At 50.3% G+C, this 26674-nt stretch overlaps 1 protein-coding gene across 1 annotated transcript in view; it reads left to right on the top strand.

Annotated features, from left to right (window-relative positions):
* The window catches only part of TM9SF2 (transmembrane 9 superfamily member 2), a 395116-nt gene that overhangs the window by 317788 nt on the left and 50654 nt on the right, over positions 1 to 26674 (top strand). The window contains exon 15 of the mRNA XM_086934380.1: positions 9027 to 9138. Coding sequence (XP_086790506.1) covers positions 9027 to 9138 — 112 coding nt within the window. The remainder of the gene's footprint in view (positions 1 to 9026; positions 9139 to 26674) is intronic.

Here is a 26674-nt window from a genome sequence, read left to right as displayed (position 1 = left end):
ATGAAAGAATTTCTCAAAATCATTGGGATGTTTACAATCAAACCAAAATACTGACAAACACCGCTGCTGTGCAAGCAGACAGGCATTCATTTCCGTAATCATTTTTTTAAAAAAAACATTCTTAATGTGCTTGCTCCCTTGTTTAAATTGCATACATTATGTACAAAAATGCCTTTGCGAACGTGGTCAGGTGCCTACATTGCACATGTAAAACATACATCTGATAGAGACTACTAGCCACAGATTCCTTAACATAGAATTATCCCCAGGCGTGAGACTGGATATGGAAAACTTTTTGCCACAGCATCCCTGCGCGCCGGGGTGACGGCACCACGCGACTCCGCCCAAGCGTTGTCTGCGTGTGTGACGTCAGCGAGGTCACAAGTCCCACTCTGGCATGCCTAAGTCAGTTTTTTCCTTTTCCGCGTGCTCCGGGCCTATTCAGACCTTTCCCTTTCGCTATTGCGTGTGTATGGGAACAGTATGCGAATGCCTCCGGGCTTCAAGATGTGCTCGTCTTGTGAACGCCTGATGTCGGCGACGGATCCTCACCCCATCTGCATGTGGTGTTTGAGGAAACACGACGACTGCACTGATTGCTAGGCGTGCCAGCAGATGAAACCGAAATCCCGGTGGGAGCACCAGATGAAACTTCTCTCAGCCCGCATGTCCAGGTCAGCGGCGTCACCTCGCCCGGCCCCTGCGGAAGGTTCTCGAAACCGCTGCCTCAGTCTTCAACATCGTCCTTCTCCCATTCCGCAAGAGCTCCTGTGATGTTTTGCTGTGCAGACTCAGTTAGTGCTCCGCAAGTATATAGTTCCAGCACTTCGAGCCACTAAATGCAGCTGCTCACCAACAGACCCTGCGCACGCACACCAGTACCAGAACATTCCCTCAATGAACAGCTCTTGAATCACCTTCCGAGCACTCACTGCGCTCCACTTCATTCCTCAAGGTCAATATCTCAAAGTTTTAAATAAGAAATAATTACGCTTAATAACATTGAGGGATCTTTTTTATTTTCACAAATGCTGTATGTGGAAATTGTATTTTTATGAACCCAATATCCATTTTAAGAAAGTTGTGTGAACGGACAAAGTCAATTCTAGCTTTTCCTTCTGCAAAGCCTCCCTCAGTCTGAAGCTTGATGAGCGATAACTTTTTGAAGTTTGTGCTCAGCACGTTACTTTAGTGCACAGAAATACTGGGCAGGGAACTGATTTTACATATACCCCTCCAACCTTCTTTGGGCCATTGCGATGCACTGGAAGACCGCCACACTCCCGACATTCCAACACTGGTGCGCAGCAACACTCAAGTGGGGTAGTAAGGAAGAAGTCAGGGGCTTCCAAAAGGTACCAGTTGCAGACCTGTGGGACATGTTACAAGAATTTCAGGACACGCCGTTTAGGGTCCACAGACATCCACCCAGGATCCTACCTTAGGCGGCGCCGATTCGGTCTGGCAACACTGTAAAAATGTGCCCTTTTTTTGTTGCATGGTTGCCCCCACTATTTGCCAAACTGTTGATTTGCTTTTGACTGAGTGTACCCTTGGTTCCTGCCAACCAGGTACCCAGGGCCTATGTTCTTTCCCTAAACTGCATTGATACAAAACCCAATTGGCACTCTTTGGCCACATGCAACTCCCTTGTAAATGGTACCATGGGTACCAAGGCTACTGTGGCCAGGGAAGGCCTCTAAGGGCTGCAGCACTTATTGTGCCACCCTTACAGGCCCTGTGCCTTTATACACACACACTGCCCTTGCAGGCTGCATGTTTTGGTGCACAACAAAGTGAAGAGTCGACATGTCACATAATCCTGTGTGCCATGCCTACCAGCCACTTCCCTGGCATAGGTAAACCGCCCCTCTAGCTGGGTGCACTATACCAGTGGTGAGGGTAGTGGTGCATGAGCCTTGTACCCCTACAATGTCTAAGCCAATTGTTAGAAATTCTAAGTACAGTAATACCATTAAGAGTATATGGTGCTGGGAGTTTGTCATTACGAACTCCACTGCACCATAATGGATTTACTGAAAACTGGGAAGTTTGGTATCAAACTTCTCAGCACATTAAACCCACACTGATGCCAGTGTGGGATTTTAAGACAAAAATGCACTCAGAATACATCTTAGAGATGCCCCCTGAGAAATGACTTACTCTAGTGTCCTGGCTGAGTGGCTGCTCGCCAGCTGCCACCACCAGACATGTTTCTGGACCCCTGGGTCGTCAGCCTGCTGCTCTCTGGGGGCCTGAAACAATGCACATCCTAGGTGCCAGACCTCCTCCCCCAGGATGGGTAAGATCCACGAAGGGTAAGCTTCAAAGGCTTGCCGCCTTTGTGAGCTACCCCAGACATTTACTGCTTCCAGCAAGTGGCCCCCACTTTGGGTAGGAGAATCGGGGGGAAACCATGTGAGGAAGGGAGTTGTGCCCTCCTTTGCCAACCCCACCCCTCAGGTGGGGGAGGTGAAGCACAACTCTCAGTTCCCGCCATCTTACAGATGGGGGGACCCAACCAGCCAGAGAGAGGTATATGCCTCCTCCCACTAGAGGATGGCATAATAGGGGTGTACCCACCCCAGGGAAGAGACCCATTAGTCCCGAACTGTACCTACCTGTAACGCCCCTAAATTTAGTATTTAGGGGCAACATTGAACCTTTCTGCTTCAGACAAGAAACGACGAGAAGAGAAGAAGGACTGAAGAAGCCGTGCTGAACTAAGATGAGAGGATGCCCACTGAGTTGGCCCCAGCCCTACCGGCCTGTCCCAGCCTCAAACCTGCCCAAGCGAAATCCTGGCGTGTTCTACAGCCAGCAGCCCCCAAGTAGCACCTGCCCTGCCTTCCCAAACCAAGTCTTTGTCTCCTGTGAGCACCGGATTTGCTCACCCACAGACTCTGGCTCCGGCCATATCAGCGAGTCTGCACCCGATGCCCGCGGCCCGGCCGCCCCTGTGCCGCTGAGGGTGCACTTTATGTGCTAAATTGGATCCCCCTTTGCCCTGAACCTAACACCAGAAGCTTTGCTCCCACAACCTTTTGGCCTGCTCGTGAGCAGTTGCCAACCAGAGGCCCCCTATCCCCATTGGAAAACGTTGGGCCTCAGCACCCAGCCGTCCCAGTGCCACTGTGGGTGTTTTGAGAGTGCATCCTTGACTCTGAGGGAACCCTGGTGCTAACCCCAGAATACAAACTCCCACAACAAAGTACCCACCTGTAAATCAATAACTTAATTTCCTCCCATTGGAGTTCATTGACTGCTTTTCTTTGAAAAATCTTGTGAGGACTTGGCTTGTATGAAAACTTGTAAACTGCAAATATACTAAAACTATATTACTTACCTTTTGTCTAGAAGATGTCCCAGTGTGAAAACTAGGCATATCACACTGGTTAGCAAAAGTAACTTGAAAAGTAATCCAAGAAGTAACTTGCACAGTAATCTGTAATGTAACTGAAAAGTAATTCTGAACTGTTGACTTACCTGTAAATCAACCAACTGCATTTGAACCTGCATTCAACTGTAATTCCCTGCATACAAATTCTCCAAGTATTATTTCACTTACCTGCACAAGGCTTGGCTTGGTTCTAGAAATAAAATAACCAAACAATATTTGCATACAAACTTAATTGGTTTGAGTTCAGTCTTTGAGTGTGTGGCATCATTCCTTACCTGAGTGTGTACAGTAAATGCTCAACATTACCCTCTGATAAAGCCTTACTGCTCGCCCTCACCACCACAAATAGAGAGTAAGGTATTATCTACTTTTACCTTGCCTACCCTTGTTTGGGTTTCCACTGGACTCTGTGCACACTATACTTTACTACAAACACTACTTCCCTGTAGGGCCTGGTGGATTGGGTGCTTTTTGTCTACATTTTCCGTAAGGGGTGGGGCAGGGGGGCTCCGGAATCACTCACAAAAGTATGTTGATTGCTACTTGTGGCCTTTACGTAGAACGCCATAGGATTTACCCCTCATAGCTGGATTTCACGGTATAAATATGCTGTCTTGATTAACTCCACAATGTATTTATCTGCTATCGTGCTTGGGTTGTTCTGACATTATGTTCTATACTATACTCCTAGTACGGCCCGCGGGCCAGTGGCGACCCGCCTGGCCTTCACTGGCGGCCCACGGACATCTTTGCCATACGAGTCATATGTACCTGTAAACAGAGAAGATGGCCGAACGCAGGAGCATACGTAGTGAATGCGTATTCAATACGTATTCACAACGTTTGCTCCTGCGACCATCTTCACTGTTTATGCTTGCCTCTGATTGGCCTGAGCGTCAGAGACGTCACACACGGTTTGTTGACGACCCCTTTGCGTTTTCATATTTCTTTCTAGTCCCAACACGAAACGAGCGCAGCACATATGGAGCTGTTTTAAACTCTACTACACACAGTGCTTTATGAATCCTGTCCCCAGCCGCTGCTAAACCCATCCCAGCCTGCCAGAGCACGACACACACGCAGTGTTTGCAGGCAATAGAGATCTATAGAAAAAAATTTCCTGGCAAGAACAGGAGACACAAAATGAGGGAAAAGAAAGGATGCAAAGAGATTAGAGAAGAAGCAAGGGTGAAGAGAAAACAGCTTGAGGTGGAAGGGGGAAACAGAGTAAAAATGAGGGAAGACCAAAGGTAATTGGGGAATAGGAGAGAAAGGGAGGGAACATGAGAGAGAAGAAAGGAATAAGGGAGAGAAAAAGGGATTAGGAGAGCAAGGGAGGGAATGTGAAAGAGGTGATTAGTTGAGAGAAAGGGGGACAGGAGAGAATAAGAGAGGTGGATAAAGATGAAGAAGAGAGAACAGTGGAAAGGCAGTAAAGAGACATCCCTCAGTTGCTTGCCAGCTAGTTTTGCCCTAAATATAAATGTCAGGCCACACATACCTTTGTTATCCTCAATGTGCACTGGCTCTGCTGTTTGAGGGGCATATGTTTGTTTGTGTGTCTATGCCCGCCAATTGCCAAATGATTTGCCGACTGATATGTCCTCAAATGGCAGACCGCATTTAGAATAGGAGCATATTATGTTGTTCAATGTCTGCAGTGAGGAAATTCTAATGCGCATGCCATATGCAGCTGAATATTAGATTAACTTCTACTCTTTTTCATGTTGAAATGTTGATATCATCATTGAGGACAGATATGGCGTTTTTAGCGGTTAATACTCCTTTCCTCATTCCTTACATGAAAAGGACATTGACGCATTACCTTTGTTTCTCTGCAAATGCATTTTGAAAACCCTGCTACATTGCAAAACAATTGCTTTAGCTCTGCTGATGTAGAAGACGGTTATCTGAAAAGGTTTGTAGTTCTGTGACTGATGTTCTGTCCCTGAAAAACAGCGAGTTTTTACCAAAATGCAAGAAGTGTCTGCAAATGTTGCAGAGTGAAAATGTCGGTTGTCATGAGCCATACAGAACTGTCTGTCTGGCATGATGTTTTCTAGAACAACAAACTGCATTCTTACACCCGTGTTTGCCAGAGGACCTGTTTGTTAGCATTAATGTGAGCTTGAATGTTTTATGGATTAAAGTCCTGGCAGCTTTGTCTTGCATCCTTGTTTTTACTTTCTGCTAGCTTGAGATATTTAAGAATGCAGCAAATCAGCTGGAATAGAGGGCAAAGTTGAGCTACATTGTTTTGATAACATTGTCAGATTAAGCAGCAGATGATGTATTATGTGTCAAACATGGCAGGGCCATATTATTGTGGAAAAAGGGATGAGAAGTACTGAAGACAGCAAATGCATTGGAGGGATACAAATGGCTTTAGAATCCACTTTTAAGCGTAATTGGAACATTTCCGTGATTGGGAACATATTCAACTTTGTGAATGTATTTTAATGTCAAGAACTAATATTAAACCGTAAATATACATGTGTATCCATTGGTTGAACTACATAACATAATAAGCTGCAACTGGGCAATGAAATGTGAAACAAATACTAAAAATTGGGATGTTTTGCTCTTTCTGGCCACACCTGACTCTGCCCATTGGCTTAATCTTCTTGTTAATCCCGCCCTCTGATTCTCCGCCCGCTCTACTAACCCCACCTGAAACCTCCCCTCCATCACCCATCCACTCTCTAAAGGCCTGACCATTGTATCTGAGCCTTTCAGATTCCTTTAGTTTGACAGCTGCTCCACACCAAATAGCGCTGTCCAGATTAGCTCCTTCCATATGTGTTTCTACTCTGTATCCTTGTACTTTGTGCATGCCATTTATTTCAAATCCCTATTGAGTGAATTTCCTGCATAAACCACTGGCTTTAGGAAAGCCTCCTGTTTTTCACGTACAGGTTTACCCATTTGTATGTTTAAACAAAACATTACTTTGGTGTTGCTCACAGATCTGTGTGAGAAGTGGTGTTGGTCCATTGGTCGTCAAGTGGTGTCTGTCCAGCAGTCGTGACGCAGTGTCGGTCCAGCGGTCGTGGGGCGGTGTCGGTCAATTGGTCGTCCGGTAGAAAATCAGATTCCTGGTCCTTGTTACTTATTGCATAGTAACGAACTAGCTGGAGAGCTCCGTAATGGCCTACAGTCCAGTTTCCAAGCCTTGCAAACGATCCAGAGCGAACACAGGACCTTCCAGGAAGCATGGGAAGAAGAGTACTTGTTTGTAGAATGTCCAAAAGAAAAAGCCACCTGTAAATGTTCTTAAGAGGTATAACCTGGAACGGCACTACAAAACGCAGCACTCTGGATACACTGTGAACTTCCCACTGAACTCTAAACTGCGTTCTGCAAAAGTGGCATCGTTGAAGCAAGCTCTTCTTTCCCAGCAGAAGATCTTCCTTTGCCAGATGAAGGAATCTGAGACTGTAACAGAAGCGTCTTTCAAAATATGCTACTTTCTAGCTAAACATAAAAAACCATTCTCAGATGCAGAGCTGGTGAAGCAATGTTTCCTTTCAGCAGCCGAAATTTTATTTGACATCTACAGTATTAAAGCCAGCGTTTTAAAGGAAATTGGTACATTGCAGCTATCAGACACCACATGTGCAAGCAGAATAGAGGCAATGGGACAAAACGTCAAGGAGCAGGTGATCCAAGCAGTGAGAGAGTCACCGTTCTACAGCATTGCCATGGATGAGTCCACAGACATAGGCGATGTGGCCCAGTTATTAGTTTGGGTGAGGTATCTGGACCAGGGACCAATCGCTTAATCCCAAAGAAGAGCTCCTGGGCCTTCTACCATTGCAAGGGCACACAAGAGGAGAAGATATACTGGACAGCATGTGCAACTAATTTGAAACACATCATATACCACTGAACACTCTTGTCAGCATAACAACGGATGGGGCTCCTGCCATGGTAGGCCATGACAGAGGCTTCGTATCTATGCTTAAAAAGAAGCTCATAGGACAGACTGTGCTGGACTACCACTGCATTATTCACCAGGAAGTACTGTGTGCAAAATTAAAGCATGGAGAACTGAATAATGTCCTAAAAGGTGCAGTGAAAATTGTTAATTTTATCCGTGCTAAAGCTCTGAACCATAGACTTTTTAAAGCAATGCTGCAGGAATCTGAAGCGGAACATACTGACGTCTTGATGCACACTGAAGTGCGTTGGCTAAGCAAAGGGAAGATTCTGGAGCGGTTCATCACATTGCTTCCTGAAATTGAACTCTTTGTGAACAGTAGGGGCCAATCATTCCCAGAACTAACAGATGTGAAATGGCTTATTATGCTCCATTTTCTTTCAGATATTTTCACGCATGTTAATGTTCTCAATTTGACCCTGCAAGGTAAACAGCAGCTTGTGTGCTCCCTCATGAATGGTATTTATGCTTTTGAAAGTAAGCTTGTGCTGTTTAAAAAACAACTGGGTGATAGTGACTTCACCCACTTCCCAAAACTGTTGGCTGTGATGCTGAGGTTTCCAGATGCACAAGGCATTCTGGCAAACCTAGACCTTGGTGCATGTCTTGAGGACATTTCTGGGGAGATCAAACGACGAATTGCTCAATTCAGAGCCCTCACCCCTCTGTTCAGGCTGGTTGAAAACCCCTGGATGGTGAGTGCACGGAATCTTGATGTTGTTGCCTTTATTGGCATGGAAAGGGCTCAAGCAGAAATAGAGCTCATTGACATGCAGCACAATTCAGCCCTCGAAGCATCTTTTTTGCGGCAATCACCAGAAGAATTCTGGAAATTTGTACCCTCTGACAAGTTTCCTCTTCTTTTTACAGTGGCCCAGAAGGTAATTTGTATGTTTGGGTCAACATATGCTTGTGAATGTTCATTTTCCACAATGGGACTGTTGAAAAGCAAACTCAGAAATAAGCTTACAGACATACATCTGGAGCAGCTCTTAAGGCTTGCTGTTTCCAACTTGGTACCAGATTACAGAAAACTCATTGGTGACATGAAATGTAAAATAAGTTCGTAGTGTTTGTCTTTAACATGCCTGTTTTTGGGACTCTGAAGTCTGTACTGAATTTTCGGTTACTGCAAATTGCCATGCAATCCCACTTAAGATTGCTATTGTCTGCTAATAAAAACATGTTATTAACATGTGCTCCATGTAGTTGCAACTGCTTTGGAAATACAGCATTGTCTAGTAAGGTTTTGAAACTGCAGTGATTTCCCCCCCCCCCCCTCTAGCCCCGCCCCCACTGACCCCACCCCCGCCTGACCCCGCCCCACTGACCCCGCCCCCACCGGTGCGGCCCTCGGCCACAAACCACACTTTCAATTTGGCCCCCGAGAGAAAGTTTGTGAGTACCTATGTTCTATAGTATTGAGCCACGTACTTCTGCCATGGAACGCTATGCATTGTATTGTGCACCTTGTACTTTCATCCGGTGAGTTCAACAGCGTATGTTATTCGCTTGTTGCTCAAAACTCAATCAAATTGTTTGAGGAAAAAAACATTTGTGAACACGTAATTTAGTGTACTTTGACGGGTTACGGGTTACGCGTGACATTTATCACTTGCATAATAAAATATGTATAAATGACCCAGGGTGTAATTGTGATATTGCTTTTTTGTTTTTGTTTTTTAGGTCTCATCAAATGTATTACATGTTTGGCTTCTTGTTTCTCGTATTCATCATTTTGGTTATTACCTGTTCTGAAGCAACCATTCTTCTCTGCTACTTTCACCTCTGTGCCGAGGTAAGTTTATTATAAGCGGTGGGATTGCTATTTTACTGAATTTATTTTAAATTAAGTTGTGTGTCACTATATCACAGTCCTACCAGAGCAGTGCATCTTCAAGATAAATTTTCTGTCCTGAACTCTTACTTACTCTGCCATGTAACGGTTAGGGCCAGATAGTGCATGCAATAGATTTGTCATGCGATAAATGGATTGCGATATACTGAAGGTGTTCCAAAATAGACTCCCACTGTAATACACATTCAGTTGTAAATTAAGTTTGTTGTACTAAAATTAAAGTAATAGTTCTACAAAATTGAGAACGTTATCTGTTTGTCCCTGGTATGGTCGGAAATATACAATATATGAAATACTAGAATTTCTAAAGCGCACAGCTACCTCCGGAGAGGTTTCCCGGCGCTGGGGTAACCTGCCGCCAGCGCCTGGGTTCAAACCGTGAACTCCGTGGTCCGGAGTCAGGCACCCTGGCCGCTGCACCATACCTCTTCCACAAATCGACCTTTGCTAAAGGTTTTGCAATATTAAGATTTTGTATATAATGTCTTAATTTATTACAGACTTTTAGATGGTTTTTGATTTGCATTGTATGTTTTAACGATTGGTTTGTAAAAATGTAACCTGTGATTTTCATTACTACACGGATTCTAAAACCTTTCCGTTGGTACCACCAACGCCAGAGGTCCTGTCCCATGCTATTTACTTCAGAGGGACCTAGAATCCCCTACTGGCCCCTAAAGGGAGACACCCTTCTATCTCCCTGACTTTTTTTTTTTGATCATCAAATTTTACTAAATTTTGCAAGACAAATAGTTCATTGGTAACAAGTCACACAGTCCATTTAGAAACCCCTGTTCCTCCCAAATGACAACACAGATCGTATCAGTCTTTTCAGAATAAATAACTAGCACCCTCATAGCACATTGAGTTAACAAGTTAGGGCCTATCAAGATGGTAACAAGCCAAACCATTTGCCCCATACTTTACAAAATATTTCCGGGCAGCCCCGAGCCTCAAAGAGGGCCTCCTCCTGCACCTCGCACCAGTCCACCCCCCTCCTCCATTTCTGTAGTGCCGGTGCCTTAGCCTGAGACCATTTAGCTGCGATGTCTCGTTTCGCCACTGCCAGTGCTGTTCCCAAGAATCACTTATCAGCCCGGGAGCCGTCCAGGCCATCGAACACTCCCAGTAACAAATGTCTCGGATCGTGGGGAACCACCCAACCCAAAGCCCGCGTAAGCTCCCGTTCGACCCCTCTCCAGAATGGATCCAAGGCCGGACATAGCCACACCATGTGGTAAAAGTTAGCTGGGGTGCCAGCACACCGGGCACAGGTCGGGGAGGTTCTCGCACCGGCTCGAAAGAGACGGGCCGGCGTGAAATACGCCGTGTGGAGGAAGTAAAGCTGGACCAGGCGTAGTTTTAAAGATGTGGTTAGGGTTTTGGGTGCCATAAGGGCATCCCGCCAATCTGCTTCGTCCAAAGGGCCCTCCCATCGCTCTCTAAGGCGATCTAAGGACGTGGGGCAGTTATTAATCAGGGCTCTGTATATTCGGGACACCGCCCTCTCCCCAGGTTTCCCAACATGACTTGAGCCTCCAGAGGACTGAACTCCGGAAGAGAAGTGGTTGCTGAGAGGTGTATGCGGAGGGCGTGGCGGAGTTGCAAGTATTTATAGAACTGGGAGTTTAGGAGGGGTTGTCTTTGCTGTAGGTCAGAAAAGGAATGTATCTGATCCCCTACCCACATGTCTCCTAGTAGGGATATCCCCACCAGGTCCCAACGGCGGAAACCCTCCAGGGATGAGGTCTCCCCCAACCAAGTGCCACACTATAGGGGCGTTTGTCTAGCTTCCGATCCCAGTGCACCATGCGAAGGGCAGCGCGCCAAGCCATGAGGACCGATCTGGTGATTGGGGGCATGGAGTGTGGCACCGTATAGGAAGCCCTGTACCTGCGCGAAGTCTAGGACAGTGAGCTCCACCCGGTAGGCTGGGTCGGACCAGCCACCCGCAAACCAATCGTGAATCACAATGAGTTTTGTGGCTAGGTAGTAAAAATAGAGGTAGGTGACTCCCATGCCACTGTCAAAGGGGGGAATCCGGCAATGGGACAGAGACAGTTGTGATCGCCCACTCCCCCACAGAAACCGGATAAGCGTGCTATCCAGTTCCTTGAACCAGCTACTCGTGAGGTGAAGCGACAGGTTCTGCAAAATATAAAGAAAGCAGGGAAGGATCATAATTTTGAAAAGGGCGCTCCGGCCCAATGGGTTAAGGGGAAGGGACTGCCGGTTCCTAAGATCGGTTTTCATCCGGGTGACTAGGGGGGCAACGTTGAGGGCCCACTCTAGCTCAGGCAGGAGGGTCACCCATAAACCCACATACTTGAATGACTGCCTCCGGAGGGGGATCACCGCCTGCCAATCGAAGCATGCCTGTGAGGGGTGAAGGGAGACTAGTGTGGATTATGCCGGGTTAAGGCGGAGACCCGAGACTTGCTCAAAGGCAGAAAGGGCCCTCCGAGACCTAGGGCCGGAGTGCTCTGGGTCGGCCAAATAGAGCAGAACATCATCTGCATATAGAGCAATTTTGTCCACCTGGCTCTGATCCCACATCCAGCCCTGGATGAGGGGGTCCTGCCGTATTGGCGCCGCAGGGGCTCCATCGCCAGCGCGAAGAGGAGTGGTGAGAGGGAGCAGCCCTGGCGGGTGCCTCTCCGAATCGGAATGATTTGGAGTACGCGCCGTTGACGAGCACACAGGCTCTAGGACTGTTGTAAAGAACTTGGACCAGGCGGCGGGAAGGGAAGGCCGAAACCCATCCTCTCCGGAACGTCTCCCAGGTATCCCCAATCCACCGTGTCAAAGGGCTTCTCAAAGTCAACAAGGAGAAGGGTCAGGTATGGGGAAAGTCGATGTCAATGAGCAAGTGCGAGGTGAAGACGGCGGATACAGTGACGGGTACCCCTGGCCGGCATGAACCTGCATTGGTCGGGGTGGCCCAGGTCCTGCAGGAGGAGCCAGAGTCTTTGGGCAATTGCAGTGGCGAAAATTTTTATTTTGGTTTTTATCAGGGAGATTGAGCGGTAATCGGAGCAGTCCAGCGAATGTGGTTGTGTCTTCGGGATGACCACAATGGTTGCCACGTTGGATTCAGACGGGAAGGACCAGTCGTCGACCACCTGGTGGAAGAGCTCTGTCAGATGGTGGACCAGATCTTCGCGGAACGCTGAGTAGTATTCCTAAGGAAATCCATCCGGCCCTGGCGTCTTGCCGGAGTGTAGCAGGGTGATGGCTCCGTGAATTTCTTCCGGAGTGAGAGGGCCGTCTAGGGCATCTGCCATCTCGGTGGGGAGACACGGAAGGCATGCTCCGGACTCCACCATCAAGTCAGCGAGGGAAGCTTTGGGGGGGGGGGCGTGCGGTGTAGAGGGCCTCATAATACTGTGTGAAGGTTTGCGCAATGGTGGAATGGTGGAAGATGTCACTTGGCGTGTCCCATGCGCTGTTCGGATCTCTGGGAGAATGCAGTGGGCTCTAGGGTAGGATACCAGATTGTGGAACAGTTTACTGTTCTTGTCGCCCCAGCCGTAGATACGGGGCCACAGAGGAGCGCCAGAGCATTTTGACCAATTCCAGGGAGAGCCGCCGAATCTCGTCCAGGACCAGCGCCAGCTGTCTAGAGGAGTCTGCAACGTCATTAGCCAGTTGAGCTTGTTCCAAGCGGACAGCTCTGGACTCCAGCTGCGCCAGTTGGGCGGTCTAGGCAGTGTGCTTGGCATGCACTAGCCCCTTGGCGACTCCGCGGAGCACTGCTTTGCCCGCCTCCCAGAGCGTTCCCTGCGAAGGGACTTGACCCTACATTGGCGGAGAAGTAATGTCGGAGCTCCTGACTGAGGGAGTCCACCAGTTCGGGGTCCTGTAGAAACCACGCATTTAGGCGCCAGGTTGTCTTGGGGCCTGTGGACGGAGACCCGATGTAGATTGAGATGGGGGAGTGATCGGAGATTCCCCTGGGGAGAAGCTCTGCCCCTGTCACCAACTGGCAGTCCGTGGCGGGCATCAGAATTAAATCTATGGGAGAATGGGTGTGGTTGGCGGCTGATGTGTGAGTGTATTTTTCCCTTCTGGAGTTCCACACTCCCCATACATCGCAAAAACCCATTGCTGAGGTCTATCCTACCAGGCTCTTCGCAGAGGCTAGCCGCTGCACTGAGAGAAGGCCCGACACATCCCTGGAGGGTTGAAGGACAGCATTGAAGTCACCCCCGACGATGGTGAGGCCCTGGGGAAGAGAGGAAACTAACTGTGTGAGGTGCAGAAAAGGGGATGATAGGAGTGCTGGGGGAACATGGGTGCTGAGGAGATTAAAATGGTTGCCCTCAACCAATCACGACACGGCCACATACGTTCCCTCTGTGTTGGTGACTGCGTCAATTACGGTGAAGGGAAGCCCTTGTCTCAGAAGAATGGCCACCCCCCGGGAGCCTCTGGTAAAACCGACATATCGAGCCTGGAAGTGGCACTGGGAACCCAGAAGGTGCGTCTCCTGGAGTAGTAGTATATATACAATGGACAGTATCCTAACTGGTATTATTTGTGGACAATTATACAGGATATCTATACAGTATTATCCATTAAGGAGCAAGGAGACTAAGTTTGATTTTCGTATGTGCTCAAGGCATCATTTATATCAGCATTTCAAAAATCATATAGGACAAATGTAATTACAGTTAGTATCAGCACTGCAATTAATCAATAGCAAGTAAAAGCCCAAAATTGTACAAGGTGCACGAGTGCAAATGTGAGTGGCACTACGACGCAGGTGACAGTGAGAGCAGCGTGGACGCCGCAAAGTGTGATACGAATAATTATATACAGTGCGTAAAAAAAGAGTGGTATTCGAACAATTCAATTTTCGTTTTGCATTTTCTGAGAACCACTGAGTGAAGGGCGCCTAAAATCTCGCTGGGGAGTCGACGGCGTTTCGATCCGTAATAATTCGAATCATCATCAGAACAGAGGGGCTGGAAGCAGTGCGTCTGGCAACTGGTGGATGACAAGAAAGGAGTACCACGGGACAAAGATCTGTGTGGATGTCTCAGAGGACATACAGGTACAGGGAGGGGCTGTTCGGTCCGAGATTACATCTTCGATTCCATGAATGCCTGAGAAGGGGGGTTTTAATCAAGTCAGAGTAATCCGGAGCCGAGTGGTCCGTGACAGATGCGGGAGTTGATCTCTGCGTGATGGGAGGGGCGGGGTGAATCAATCGGGGGGGTCAAATCAAGTCAGAGTAATCCGGAGCCAAGTGGTCTGTGAAAGATGCAGGAGTTGATCTCTGCGTGATGAGAGGGGAGTCAATCTTTCCTCGATGGATTCTCAGAGCGAGTGAAACGATGTCCCGGGGTTGCTGTCCCGGGGTCGGTGACTGCGTCACTTACGGTGAAGGGAAGCCCTAGTCTCAGAAGAATGGCCACCCCCCCCCCCGGGAGCCTCTGGTAAAACCGAAGTGCCAGAACCGGTCAACCCCATATCGAGCCTGGAAGTGGCACTGGGAACCCAGAAGGTGCGTCTCCTGGAGGAGTAGGGCATCAGGCACGTGGCGGAGGGCTGCCCGCAGTACCGCGGTTCGTTTGATGCGATCAAGGAGGCCGTTCACATTCCAGGAGAGGATATGGAGGAGTTTGTCATAGTTCCGGGTCATGTGTGGAAGTGGGGTCTGGTGTGTAGTAAGTGGGCAAAGAGGATCCCTCCCCGTCAGGGGGGAGGGCCCGGCAGGATCCGGGGCTCAGGGGCCTAGTTAAGGAAGACAGGGGTGTGTTTGACAGCTGAGGAGGATAGTAGGACCTGTGACTACCCATAAGAACAGAACAAGGCGGCCCGTAGGCGACCAGCAACAACCAATTCCCGAGAGACAACGGTCTCTCCCCCCTCCCTCGCCCCCCAACCCTATACTTCAGAACGAGAAGCATCTGTCGCCCTAAAATAAGTCACTAATACCTCGCAAGGAGGCGAACAGCTAAACCTAAAATGGTTAGCAACTACAAAATCGGCACATGGCTGAGTCTGACCCCCCTCCATATGTTCGGATAGAATGTTAACAGCAATTAGAGGAATCTAATCAAGTATCTGCGGACTAAGGTGTTTGAACTCAGGAGAACAGCGTTATAGATACCCCAACAAACCAGTCTGGCAAGCTCTGAGTGAGTCTGTGCATGAAGTCGGAGGCATATGCATAAGTGGAGAGTTCCAGATTGGAGCCTCGGGCTCCGGTGGAAACTCTGATCATGGCCCGGTGTCCACATCTGATCCGGGGATCACAGGGCTTCCGGATAGGTCAGAGTCCGACATGGCTAGTCTGAGTCGCACTAGGTCCGGGGGCGCTGCCCATGTCAATCAGGGAGGAGACCAATGGCGGAGGAGCGGATCCCCGCTCCTAGGTCTGGGTCGGAGAGTGCTGGGGCCGTGCCACAGGCGATTGGGAGCCGCCACCTCGACGGCCGGCCCTCCTCCGGGATCCGGTCCTGCGTCTCCTAGGCCTCGGCGCGGTCTGGCTTATTCGCTCTGGGGCCTGCTGGGACGGTGGGGGAGGAGCCCCCGGCAGGAGGGGACGTTCCTCCGTGAGCCACGTCCAAGCAGCCTGGTGGGAGTCGAAGAAGAAAGTCTTGTTCTGAAAAATCTGTCCGGGAGGAGCAGCACACTAGGCACGACAGCACCCCGATGATCCCCTCAAGGTGCGATGTCGCTCTCAGATGAACCCCAGACCCGGAGGCCACAGGTCCAGGATGTCTCAGGGTCAACAGCGGATACAGGCCCCGTCGCGGGCCTCCGACTCCAGGCCAGACAAGGCCCCCTGGGAACCCTCTCCGGAAGCTCTCCTATGCTCCGGCCCCATGCGGCCTCGCCGGGCTATAGGGCTATCTCCCTGACCTAATCAAGGTATTTAGGGATTGAACCTTATATGCTTCACCTTTGCAGGGAATTTGATTAATTACTGCTGTGGAAAGTATTATTTCACCTCAGTTCAATTACATTGTTTTAATCAATCCAGCAACTGTTTAATGGTATGGAAGCAAACAAATGTATCCTATAAAGCATATGAAACATTGATGCTACTGTAGTGTAGACTTTGATGTGTAAAAATTTGCCGGAAAAAAAAAAAAACACCCAAGCATGTGTGTGAACTCATGCAAGATAAATAAATACGTTTTGGCTATATTGTTGTTTGGGACAATATATCCGAATTGATGAAATCATGTAGTCAACCGAAATGAATGAAGATTTTCCTTTCTCGTCATTATCCAAATTATGCACATTTTTATGCTAGTGAATTATAGATGTAGTTCCTAAGCTCCTAGTGATGTATAGACGTACAAACAAAGGCACCTATCACAACTATCAAAACTAACCATTTGCCCAAGTTCCACCAAATTCAGAGACGCCTCCTTTTTCATAAAGGAAAAGCACCTGTGGGCGGGTAATTGCAAAATGTACTCTTTTGTCAGTTAAAAAAAAAAAATGTTTTTAAAAGATTTATGTTTGCATTCAGGGGTGTTACTGTGTTTTTCAATCCCTTGTTTGCCAAATGTCCATTTCCCTTGGGCAGGCATGTGAAAAAAGGAACAACCTTCTAAGAATCTGTGACTTTTTATATATTAAAAAATATCTGACCTTCATCAAGTCCTCAGTAAGCCCTACCAACAGGTACACCTACTTCAAGTGACAAATAATTTACACACTTTGTGAACTTTAATGTTCACTTTGTCATTGTTGTTAAGCAGATAAATTAGCTAACATTCATAAGCCTTTTATGAAACTGCTTTTCTCTCAACCCACCCTTGCTAGACAAGGTAGCTGTGCAAGAGGTGCTGCTATGGGCGCCATACTTGAGGAACAGGGTCAGTACTGATTTGCAAAAGGCAGGTAGCTGTCTAATTTGGCATGGTGGTTTAAAAACACTGGACTAGAATATGGCCCGGAGAGATGGCATTCTACCCCATCACTTTGTTGTTTGTTGCAGAAGGCGACTTAAGTGTGATGGATATGCCTTTATATGGGTTGCATGATCACTGTGCCACAGGATTCAAGCTGCACTCCCTTTACAAGGCCCAAATAGGCCAAAGCGATTGTAGGGTTAATTGTGTTCCTTTTTAGAGGGGGTCTTTCCTGGCAGATCTGAAATAAACAGGTTAGTGTTAGATTCCTTACCTTAGAATATCCCCAGACGTCAGACTGGAGCTGGAAAGTTTTGCTTAGCAGTACCCCTGCGCGTCGGTAGGTGTCGTCTGCGGCTCCGCGTCCGTTGTCTGGATTCGTTGGCGCCGGGATGACGTTGTTGGAGTACTTGGACGCCGCCCTCGCGCACTGACGTAAGTTCTTCTTTTTTCTGCGCCAGCAAGCCCAGATCCGGGAAGAGCAGTACTCTTTAGTCAATTTTTGACTAACTTTTTTCGATCGCTTTTGGACCCTTCTCGAGTCGTTGGACTCTGGGTGCGGATAGGGATGCCAAGGTTCAAACCCTGCGACGACTGTAACTGTCTGATGTCGGTTACCGACCCCCATAGTCTGTGCCTTTATTGCCTCTGGGCCGACCACAATGACAAGTCGTGCCCCGACTGCCGGGCCTTGCCGTCGAAGGCTAGGCGGGAGCGGTCCTGTAAGCGCCTCGAGATCCAGCAGTCGGCCCCCCGCCGCTCCCGGTCCTGGTCCAGGTGGAGGTCGAGGGACTGGTCGCAGGGCCTCAGTCAACACAGCTCGGCGAGTCGACACCACTCGTCCGGCTCAAAGTCCTCAGGTAAGTCGAGGCACAAGAAGTCGAAGAAGGGACATCGCTCTTCCGACTCCCCCCGACGCTCACACGATGCGGCTGGGGTTTCGGGCGACACCGCCCCCACGCCTCTGTCGGAGCCGTGAGCGCCGTGTCCAGCTCCATACCCGCCGGTCCCTGGGCTGCAATCGACGCCGGAAGAGATTAGTGCCGTCCTCATGGCCATGAGGGCGCTCTCCCCTCCGCCGGACCCCGCTGAGATGCCTCCGGGCCCCGCGGGTCAGTCTGGGGGCCCGAGTGGGCTGGCGGCTCCGGCCCCGGCGCCGTCGACGACTCCGGTCCCGACGCCCCAGGGCCCCTCTGGATCCAAGCCTGGATTCAAGTTGATGCCGGTCGACCTTCCGACCTATCCGCTGGCGCCGTCACAAAGGGTGTCGCCCCAGGCACTGTCCCCGGACGACGCCGTACCCGGTCCGGATCCGTATTCGACGCCGATAGGTGAGCCATTCACCGATGACCCGGCTCCATCTTTTGACCTGACTACCAGGAGATGGAAGATGAGGAGGACTGGGAGTGGTCTGAGGACCCTCTGGCACTGCAGTGCCAGTTGTCACAGGACTGGGCAGATGAGTTGGGGGAAGCCAGTGGTCTGGACACTTCACCCAACACTGGATTTGTCTCCCCTCCTACCGTGGCTACGGAGTAGGGGGCTGCTTACAGCGTGGTGGTGTCGCGGCTGTGAGGACTAACCTCCTCACTGAGGTGCTCAATCCGCAGGCAAGCTCCTCGGAGCCTCTACTGCCGTTCAACGAAGCCCTCACTGACGTTCTGCTGGGCACCTGGTCCAAGCCCTCTACAGGGCTCCCTGTAGATAGGAACGTGGCACGACGCTACGCCCGGGCGACCCCTGCTTCCTGTCAGTTTTCCTCACCCCTGAGAGCCTGGTGTTCCAGGCCTCAGACCGCATTCCCGATTGCTCCCCCGGATTGGGAATCCAAAAGGTACGACCAGTTTGGGAATTAACTGTTCTCGTCCCTGAGCTTGGGGCTGCGGTCTGTGAACACTGCGTGCCTTTTGGGCCGTTACACCCACTCTCTGTGGGATACGGCTGCGGAAGTGATGCCCCAGTGTACGGAGGAGGCCAGGACATGGCTCGCCCAAGCCCTAGTGTAGGGGTAAGACGCGGCACGATATTCCATCCGGTGTGGACTTGACACCACGGACTCGCTAGGTAGAGCGATTGCTACGACGGTGGCGGTTTGACGCCACGCCTGGCTGCGGTCCGCCAACTTTTCAGTTGATGTCTAGGCCACGCTCGTGGACATGCCTTTCGATGACAAAGCGGATAGCGCAATGGAACGTTTTAAGGACTCCAGGGCTACGGCCAAGTCCTTAGGGCTCGGCCAACGCCAGCAGACTTCCGCTTTTCGCCCCTTTCGTGGCCAAGGAAAGGGCGCCCCTCATGTCCAGCCAGCCACAGGCTGCAGAACCAACAGCAGCACGGTCTCGGACGTGGTAACCGCTGTGGCGGTGCTGGGGTACTACGGCCGGGTCAGTCCACATCCACTCCCGCAGCATCTGCCTCAAAGCCTTCCTAGTCCAAGCTTTCAGGCCCATACGACACCGGTGGGGGGCAGGGTTCGCCATCACCTCCTCCACTTGCGCACCATTACGTCAGACAGGTGGGTGCTGCAAATCGTCCGAAGGGGCTACTCCCTCCCCTTCGAGGCGGCCCCTCCAGCCATGCCACCGCAGTACCACCGCATCTCGGGGGATCACTTGCAAGTTCTGCAAGAGAAAGTTACGGCCCTCTTGGCCAAGGGGGCCATCGAGCGCGTTCCTCGGCCAGAAGTAGGGTGTGGTTGTTACTCCCACTACTTTCTGGTTCCCAAGAAGGGCAAAGGGGGCCTATGCCCTATCTTGGACCTGCGGAAAGTCAGCGGCTTCCTACGGAAGGAGAAGTTCAAGATACTGACTTTGGCTCAGGTCTTAGCTGCCCTAGACCCTGGAGACTGGATGGTAGCGTTGGACTTGCAGGGCGCGTATTTCCACATCCCCATCCTGCCAGCCCACCGGCGTTACCTGCGGTTCACGGTAGGCCACGAGCACTTTCAGTTTACCGTGCTCCCCTTCGGCCTTACCAGCGCCCGTCAGGTGTTCACAAATATGATGGCAGTGGTCGCAGCTCATCTGCGCAGATCGGGGGTTTCAGTCTTCCCCTATCTCGACCACTGTTTGTTAAAGGCGGGCTCGCCCCAGACAGTCGTCAGCCACCTCCAGACTACGGCCGACCTCCTGCACCTGCTGGGGTTCTCCATCAATGTGCTGAACTCACACCTGTGCCCTTCTCAGAAGCTCCTTTTCATTGGAGAGGTTCTGGACTCGGCTCAGTTTCGGGTTTATCCTCCCGAACAGCTTGTTCGGGATATTCAGGCTCTGATTCAGATCTTTCAGCCTTTATCCCGAGTCTCGGTCAGGTTGACGCTGCGGCTTCTGGGGCTGATGGCTTCCTGCATCCTTCTGGTGCATCACGCCAGGTGGCAGATGCGGGCTCTGCAGTGGGTCCGGAAGTTTCAGTGGGCCCAGGATCAGGGCAACCTGTCCGTCCACCTCCTGATCTTGGAGGTTGTAAGACAGTTACAGTGGTGGCTCCTGGACCGCGATTGGGTCAGCGGCTGATCCCTCTCTCTGCCCCACCCAGAGCACATAGTTGTGACGGATGCGTCCCTTATGGGTTGGGGGGCCACATGGGAGAGGCGGAGATCAGAGGCCTCTGGGCTCCGGCGGAATCCCGGATCCACAGCAACCTACTGGAGCTGCGGGTGATGAGGCTTGCACTGAAAGCCTTCCTTCCCTCTGTTCGGGGAAGTGTAGTGCAGGTGTTCACGGACAATACCACTGCCATGTGGTACTGCAACAAACAGGGTGAGATGGGGTCGTGGACCCTTTGTCAGGAGGCTTTGCGCCTCTGGCAGTGGGTGGAACACCAGGGCATCACTCTATTGGTTCAACACCTGGCAGGTTCCTTGAACGCCAGGGCGGACAAACTCAGCCGTCGGTGCATGATGGATAACGAATGGCGTCTGAACTCTGACGTGGCGCAAGGCCTCTTTCAGCAGTGGGGAGAGCCTTGGATCTGTTTGCCACCGAAGAGAACGCGCAATGTCAACAGTTCTGTGCGTTGGAATTTCCAAGGCGGCACTCGCTCGGAGGCGCTTTTCGGCACGAGTGGAGCTGCGGTCTGTTGTACGTCTTTCCGCCTATACCACTTCTACCCAGAGTGCTGAAGAAGATCAGGCGCTACCGGGATCAAGTCATCCTTGTGGCTCCTGACTGGGCTCGAAGATACTCGTATCCCGAGCTACTCAGCATGTCAGTCCATCCCCCGATTCGTCTGCCTCTTCAGGAGGACCTTCTGTCGCAGCAGCAGGGGACGGTCCTCCACCCGAACCTGTCCAACCTCCACCTCCATGCGTGGAGATTGAGCGGCGACAGTTGAGGCCATTGGATTTTCCTCCTGAAGTCTGATGTGATTCTGGCAGCCAGGCGTTCTCCACAAAATCGGTATACGCCAGCAGGTGGAATACATTTGTGGCATGGTGCACAGCAAAGGCTGTGGATCCACTTTCTGCCCCTCTTTCAGAGGTTCTCCTCTTTCTTCTTTCTCTTGCCCAGCAGGGGCTCTGCTCTGGGCACAATCAAAGGCTACCTCTCTGCCATTTTAGCCTTCTTGAGGCTTCCTGATCAGCCTTCTCTTCTCAAGTGCCCGGTTGTAAATAGATTCTTGAAAGGCATCACACACACGTTTCCTCCTGTTCCTTTCGTGATGCCTCAGTGAGACTTTTTTTTTTTTTTTTTTTAATTTTTGAAAACCTTTATTGTGCACGAGGAAAAATAACAAATACGGGCCTACAACCATCCGGCCGGCCACGAACACTCAGTTGAGCACTACAGCTTACATTATGGCGACACAGTACTGCACCAGAACCGCAAACATTGAAAGGAAGAAAAACTGGAGGATGTCGCAGCACCGTGGCACAGGATGAATGAAGGTTAAATTTTAAAGTTTTTTGTTATGCAACTATCGTTCAGGCCGTAGTGTTCCGTACTAATAAAATAAAAAATAAGAACAAGGTCCATGTAGGTGGGACACGACATTGGCAACTATATCAAGCAATTCGTATATCAACAATCAAGTCCCCGCCAGGCAGGATGGTTACACAATATCCATGCTACAGAGTAGCGCCTATAACCCAGTCACATTACCACTGCCACCCAACACCCAGCACTCCCTACCATGGGCAAAAAGGTGAAATCATAGAGGAATAAAACAGGTCCCATAGAAACTAACAAAAAGGAAATATAACCCCCCACCCTACACACATGCAGAGGCTATGGCCTACCCCCCCTCTAGCAGCGTGCCTGTCTCCCTATAAACCCGAAATTTAGGAAGAGGAGAAGTCGGAAGAGAGGAGAAGAGACAGCAAGAAATGCCGAAAGAAGGAAAAAGGAGATGAAAAGAAAGAAAATGTCACTCTTGACTATAGGGAGGGAGAAAAGGACAAGCTAATCTACCACTCCCAAAAGAAGGAGGCGGGGAGGAGCCCACCCAGCAGCCGATCTCCCGGACTCCCAGCCATCTGCAACCCTAGCGCCTTGCGGAGTAAACAATCAGCGTCATGTAGGAGAGGAGGAGCAATTCTGAGGAAACAGGCAAGGGAAACCGGAACAGTCCCAACCCATTCTCCGCCCGCCCCTGTATCTATCACATTGAGTAAAGCCTAGCCCTGGCCCGATCTAGGACGTCCCCCTGTGCCCGCCCACCCCGAGAAGCCTGATCCAGCAAGAAGAAGGGGAAAGCCCTCCCCCATAAGAACAAAGGGACAAGATGGCCACTCTCTGCAATGGAGAAAGGTCCCGGAACAAAGTAAAATACGCCAGTCCCAAACCAGTTCGGTACTGAAATCGAGCAACCAGATGAAACCCACAGTACTACACAGAGCGGCAAACAATGAGGCCCCCACAAAAGAAGCACAGTCAGGCAGGATAGGCAAACATAGTGGCAGCAGCCTCTGGGGCTCCGTGGGAGGGGTTGCTCTCCGGGCTGGAGAGGGAAACAACGTAGCAGTACACAAGCGGGAACATTGTAACTCAGTCTCCTGAACACCACGGGGTCGTCGAATAAGTCCACACTTTTCCGGCAACAATGTCGCACTGACCGGGATCAGGGGGGGCTGTGCCGCGGAGCAGGGGGAGAGGATAGGCAGAATGTATTCCGATCCAGCCAGGCAGCCTTCGACCTTCTCCTCCAACTGCAGCAAATTCGCACGCCATTCGCACCGCAGTTCAGCTAATGCCAGGATAACAGAGGCGAGGGTAATTTGTGTGCGGTCTCCCATTTCCCCCGCAGAATGTGCCTCCGCAGATAAGGCAGCTCCCAAAGCAGACGTACAACGGAGCTGTCGGACGGAGGCCAGGGCGCCACCCGCCATCTCCACAGAGGAGCCGCCACTCGGGTCCCCACCTTCGAGCATATAGCGTTGTCAGGCAGCGCCTGGGCAGGAGAATATGAGCCGCTCCCCCGAGGCAGGAGAGGACCACCTTCGCAGGATGCCAACAATGGGGGGGGGCTCCCTGCCGGCCGACACCGGAGAGGCGAGGCAACAGGGAGGCTACGGCCACTGAGGCGCCCACGGCATGCGCTAAGCAACGAAAGGGTGTCTCACCGCTGGTTCCGCGAAGAGCAAGTCAGGAACACCGTCGGCAGGCAGAGACAGTCGCTAGAGCGCGCCACCACAAAGGCCGACTCTCCCGTCAGCCAGTCCAGGATATCAGAGCCCCCGCAGGATAATCGTCTCCTGCGGCCACGGCAGTCACTGGCGGTGCTTTGTAATGCAGAGCACGGGTCCGGGCCAGGGTCGTCTCCCCTACAACTCTCGGCGGTTCTCGGTCCGCCGAGCGGGTAGAGACACCGGAGGGGCACCTCCGGAATCAGGAATCCTCCTTCTTCAATCCGCCGGTGCACAAGTACAGGATAGGGAGCAGGATCATTGTGCGGGAAGCAGGGGCGCAGGGAGCCGGGAGATCACACGTCCGTCTCCGCGGCCATCTTGGCTCCTCCGCCTCAGTGAGACTTGAACCTTGTTCTAACCTATTTGATGTGCGCTCCTTTTGAGCCACTTCACAATTGCCCTCTTCGTCTTCTGACTCTTAAGACTGCATTCCTGGTTGCCATCACCTCTGCCAGGAGAGCGGTGAGCTCCAGGCTCTATCTTCTCAACCTCCTTTCTTCTCTGTCCATCCGGACAAAGTTGTCTTGAGAACTCGTCCTTCTTTCCTGCCCAAGGTCCATCACCTTGCCCACCTTCTTTCCGCCTCTGCATCCCTCGAAAGAGGAATAGAGGCTCCACCGTCTGGACCCAAAACGTGCGCTCTCCTTCTATCTAGATCGCACACGCCAGTTCCGGGTGGACGACCAGCTCTTTGTTGGTTACGTGGGCGCTAAGAAGGGATGGGCAGTGCACAAGCAGACCATCTCTCGGTGGGTCGTGTTGTGCATCAACGTGTGCTACTCCTTGGTGAAAAAGGAGCCTCCTGTTGGGCTGAGGGCCCATTCCACTCGGGCCGCCGCTACTACTGCCCTGGGTCGGGGAGTCCCCTTGCAGGACATAGGTCAGGCAGCTACGTGGGCCTCGCTGCACTCGTTTGCTAAGCACTACTGCCTGGACAGCCAAGTCCAGAGAGATGGCTTTTTTGGCCGTTCTGTTCTCCAGGACTTTCTGGTGTGATCATTGGTTCGTAGACCCACCACTGTGGTTGGTATTGCTGAGGTATATATTCTAAGGTAAGGAATCTAACACTAACCTGTTTCTTTCAGATGCACAAGTTACTTACCTTCGGTAACAATATATCTGTAAGAATCAGTAGTTGTTAGATTCCTTACCGCCCCACCCATCCTCCCCGTTCTGCGAACGGATATCTAGGGTTACGGTTCATCCCTTTCAGGGCCCTAGTTTCATGGCACCAGTGTCGGTTTTTATCATGGCTCTGCGTTCCTTGCGCGGAAAAGCTATGTATAAGAACTGACGTCAGCACGTGAGGGCGGCGTCGAAGTACTCCGACGTCATCCCGGCACCAACGACGGACACTGAGCCGCAGACGACGCCTACCGACGCACAGGGGCACTGCTACGCAAAACTTTCCGGATCCAGTCTGACGTCTGGGGATATTCTAAGGTAAGGAATCTAACACTAACTACTGTTTCTTACAGATATATCGTTACCGAAGGTAAGTAACTTGTGCTTTGGGGTGGAAGTTTCTCCCAGGTAGCAGGCTCCGTACCGATTTGCATAAGACTGGCCTTTGTCAAGAGTGGCATGGTGGGTGAAAAACAATGGGCTGAAATACCCCTGAATGATCACCTGTGACTGAGATGAATTCATTTTAACTGGATTTTGTGAGGAGGAGAGTCCTCATCCCATCCTACATGATTCTTATATAATGCAGGTGCTTGAGCTACTGCCCATTTCCTTGCATATATATATTTAGTGTAAATTGGAATATGATTTGAGAAGGCAGGCATAATCCTTTCTTCGCCATGAGGGCACTCCCTGACAAACTCTGGTGGCCAGTCTTTTTCAGCTAATAAGATGTCCTAGCCTTTTGAGAGGTTATCCCAAAACAGACCCCTTATTTTCCTAGTCTTATCTCCCTCTATACGCAGTGTTATTTTGTATATCTTATGAGGTTCGCTAACTCTGGTATCTGCAGTTTCCACTTGAATGTATTCATTCATGTCCACTGTCTCCAGATGATTCATCAGGATCTTGCGAGCTATGCTGATTTCTGCTGCGCTGTCTAGCATTGTCTGTGCCCACTCTCCGTTTTCCAGCTGTGTCCTCAGTATTCCCGGCATGTTCGATTACTCTAATACTGGCTACCTTCTTTCTTGGAAATTGTAATTTTTTACTTTGAGCAGGTTTCTTGTCTTTGGACTTGGTGTGCTCTTCCCTTGGTTCTGACCGTCCTCTTCTTTCCGATTTCTGCGAAAAAGATCGAGAGGGACGTGTATCATTACTTTGATACCTATCAGGCTTTTTCAAGTTATCCCTATTTCTAAGGTTATATCTTTTCTCAGAGGGCTCCCTCTGGGGGGACTGGTGTTCTCGGTTCGGAGTTCTTTCCCTCCGCCGAGGAGACCTTCCTCTGGACTGGAATCTTTTTTCTTTTGGACTGGATTGTTTATTTCCATCCCAGCTCTTTTTTGGAGTATTTTGATTATTTTTAATAAATATTTTTTCAGGATTTTCAAGTAGTTGGGGTTTTACCGGTTTACCACCCAAACTATCCCTACCTAGTTCTTCATAGGATTTTTCCATGATTCTGGCAAGCTCAATTGGTTGATCTGTTATATCTGTTTCTTTCAATTTTTGGCGGATCGCCACAGATGCTGCTTCTCCTTTTATGTTGGCTAATAATATAGCCGAGACCTGCTTGAAGTCTTTCAGTAATTTCATACCAAGAGTTAAAGCAGGTTCTGGACCGTATTCATTTTGAATCTGTCTTAGTACATCTGGTATTACCGCCAGAGACGGAACACCATCTGTTTTTGTGTAAATGGAAGCAGTGACTGTACCCCAAGTGTCACAGTCCTCCACATGTGGTGTGACCCCCATTGGAAGGCAGATGGTCAGAATTCTGTGTTTCTTGCTAGGGGTAGTATTTGGGAATACTGCCTCTATCTGAGTTATTTTTTGTGCTAGCCAG

This window comes from Lissotriton vulgaris, chromosome 8 (assembly GCF_964263255.1).
Source record: "Lissotriton vulgaris chromosome 8, aLisVul1.2, whole genome shotgun sequence".
In the NCBI taxonomy this organism is placed as follows: domain Eukaryota; kingdom Metazoa; phylum Chordata; class Amphibia; order Caudata; family Salamandridae; genus Lissotriton; species Lissotriton vulgaris.
This window is presented reverse-complemented; position numbering and strand designations above follow the sequence as displayed.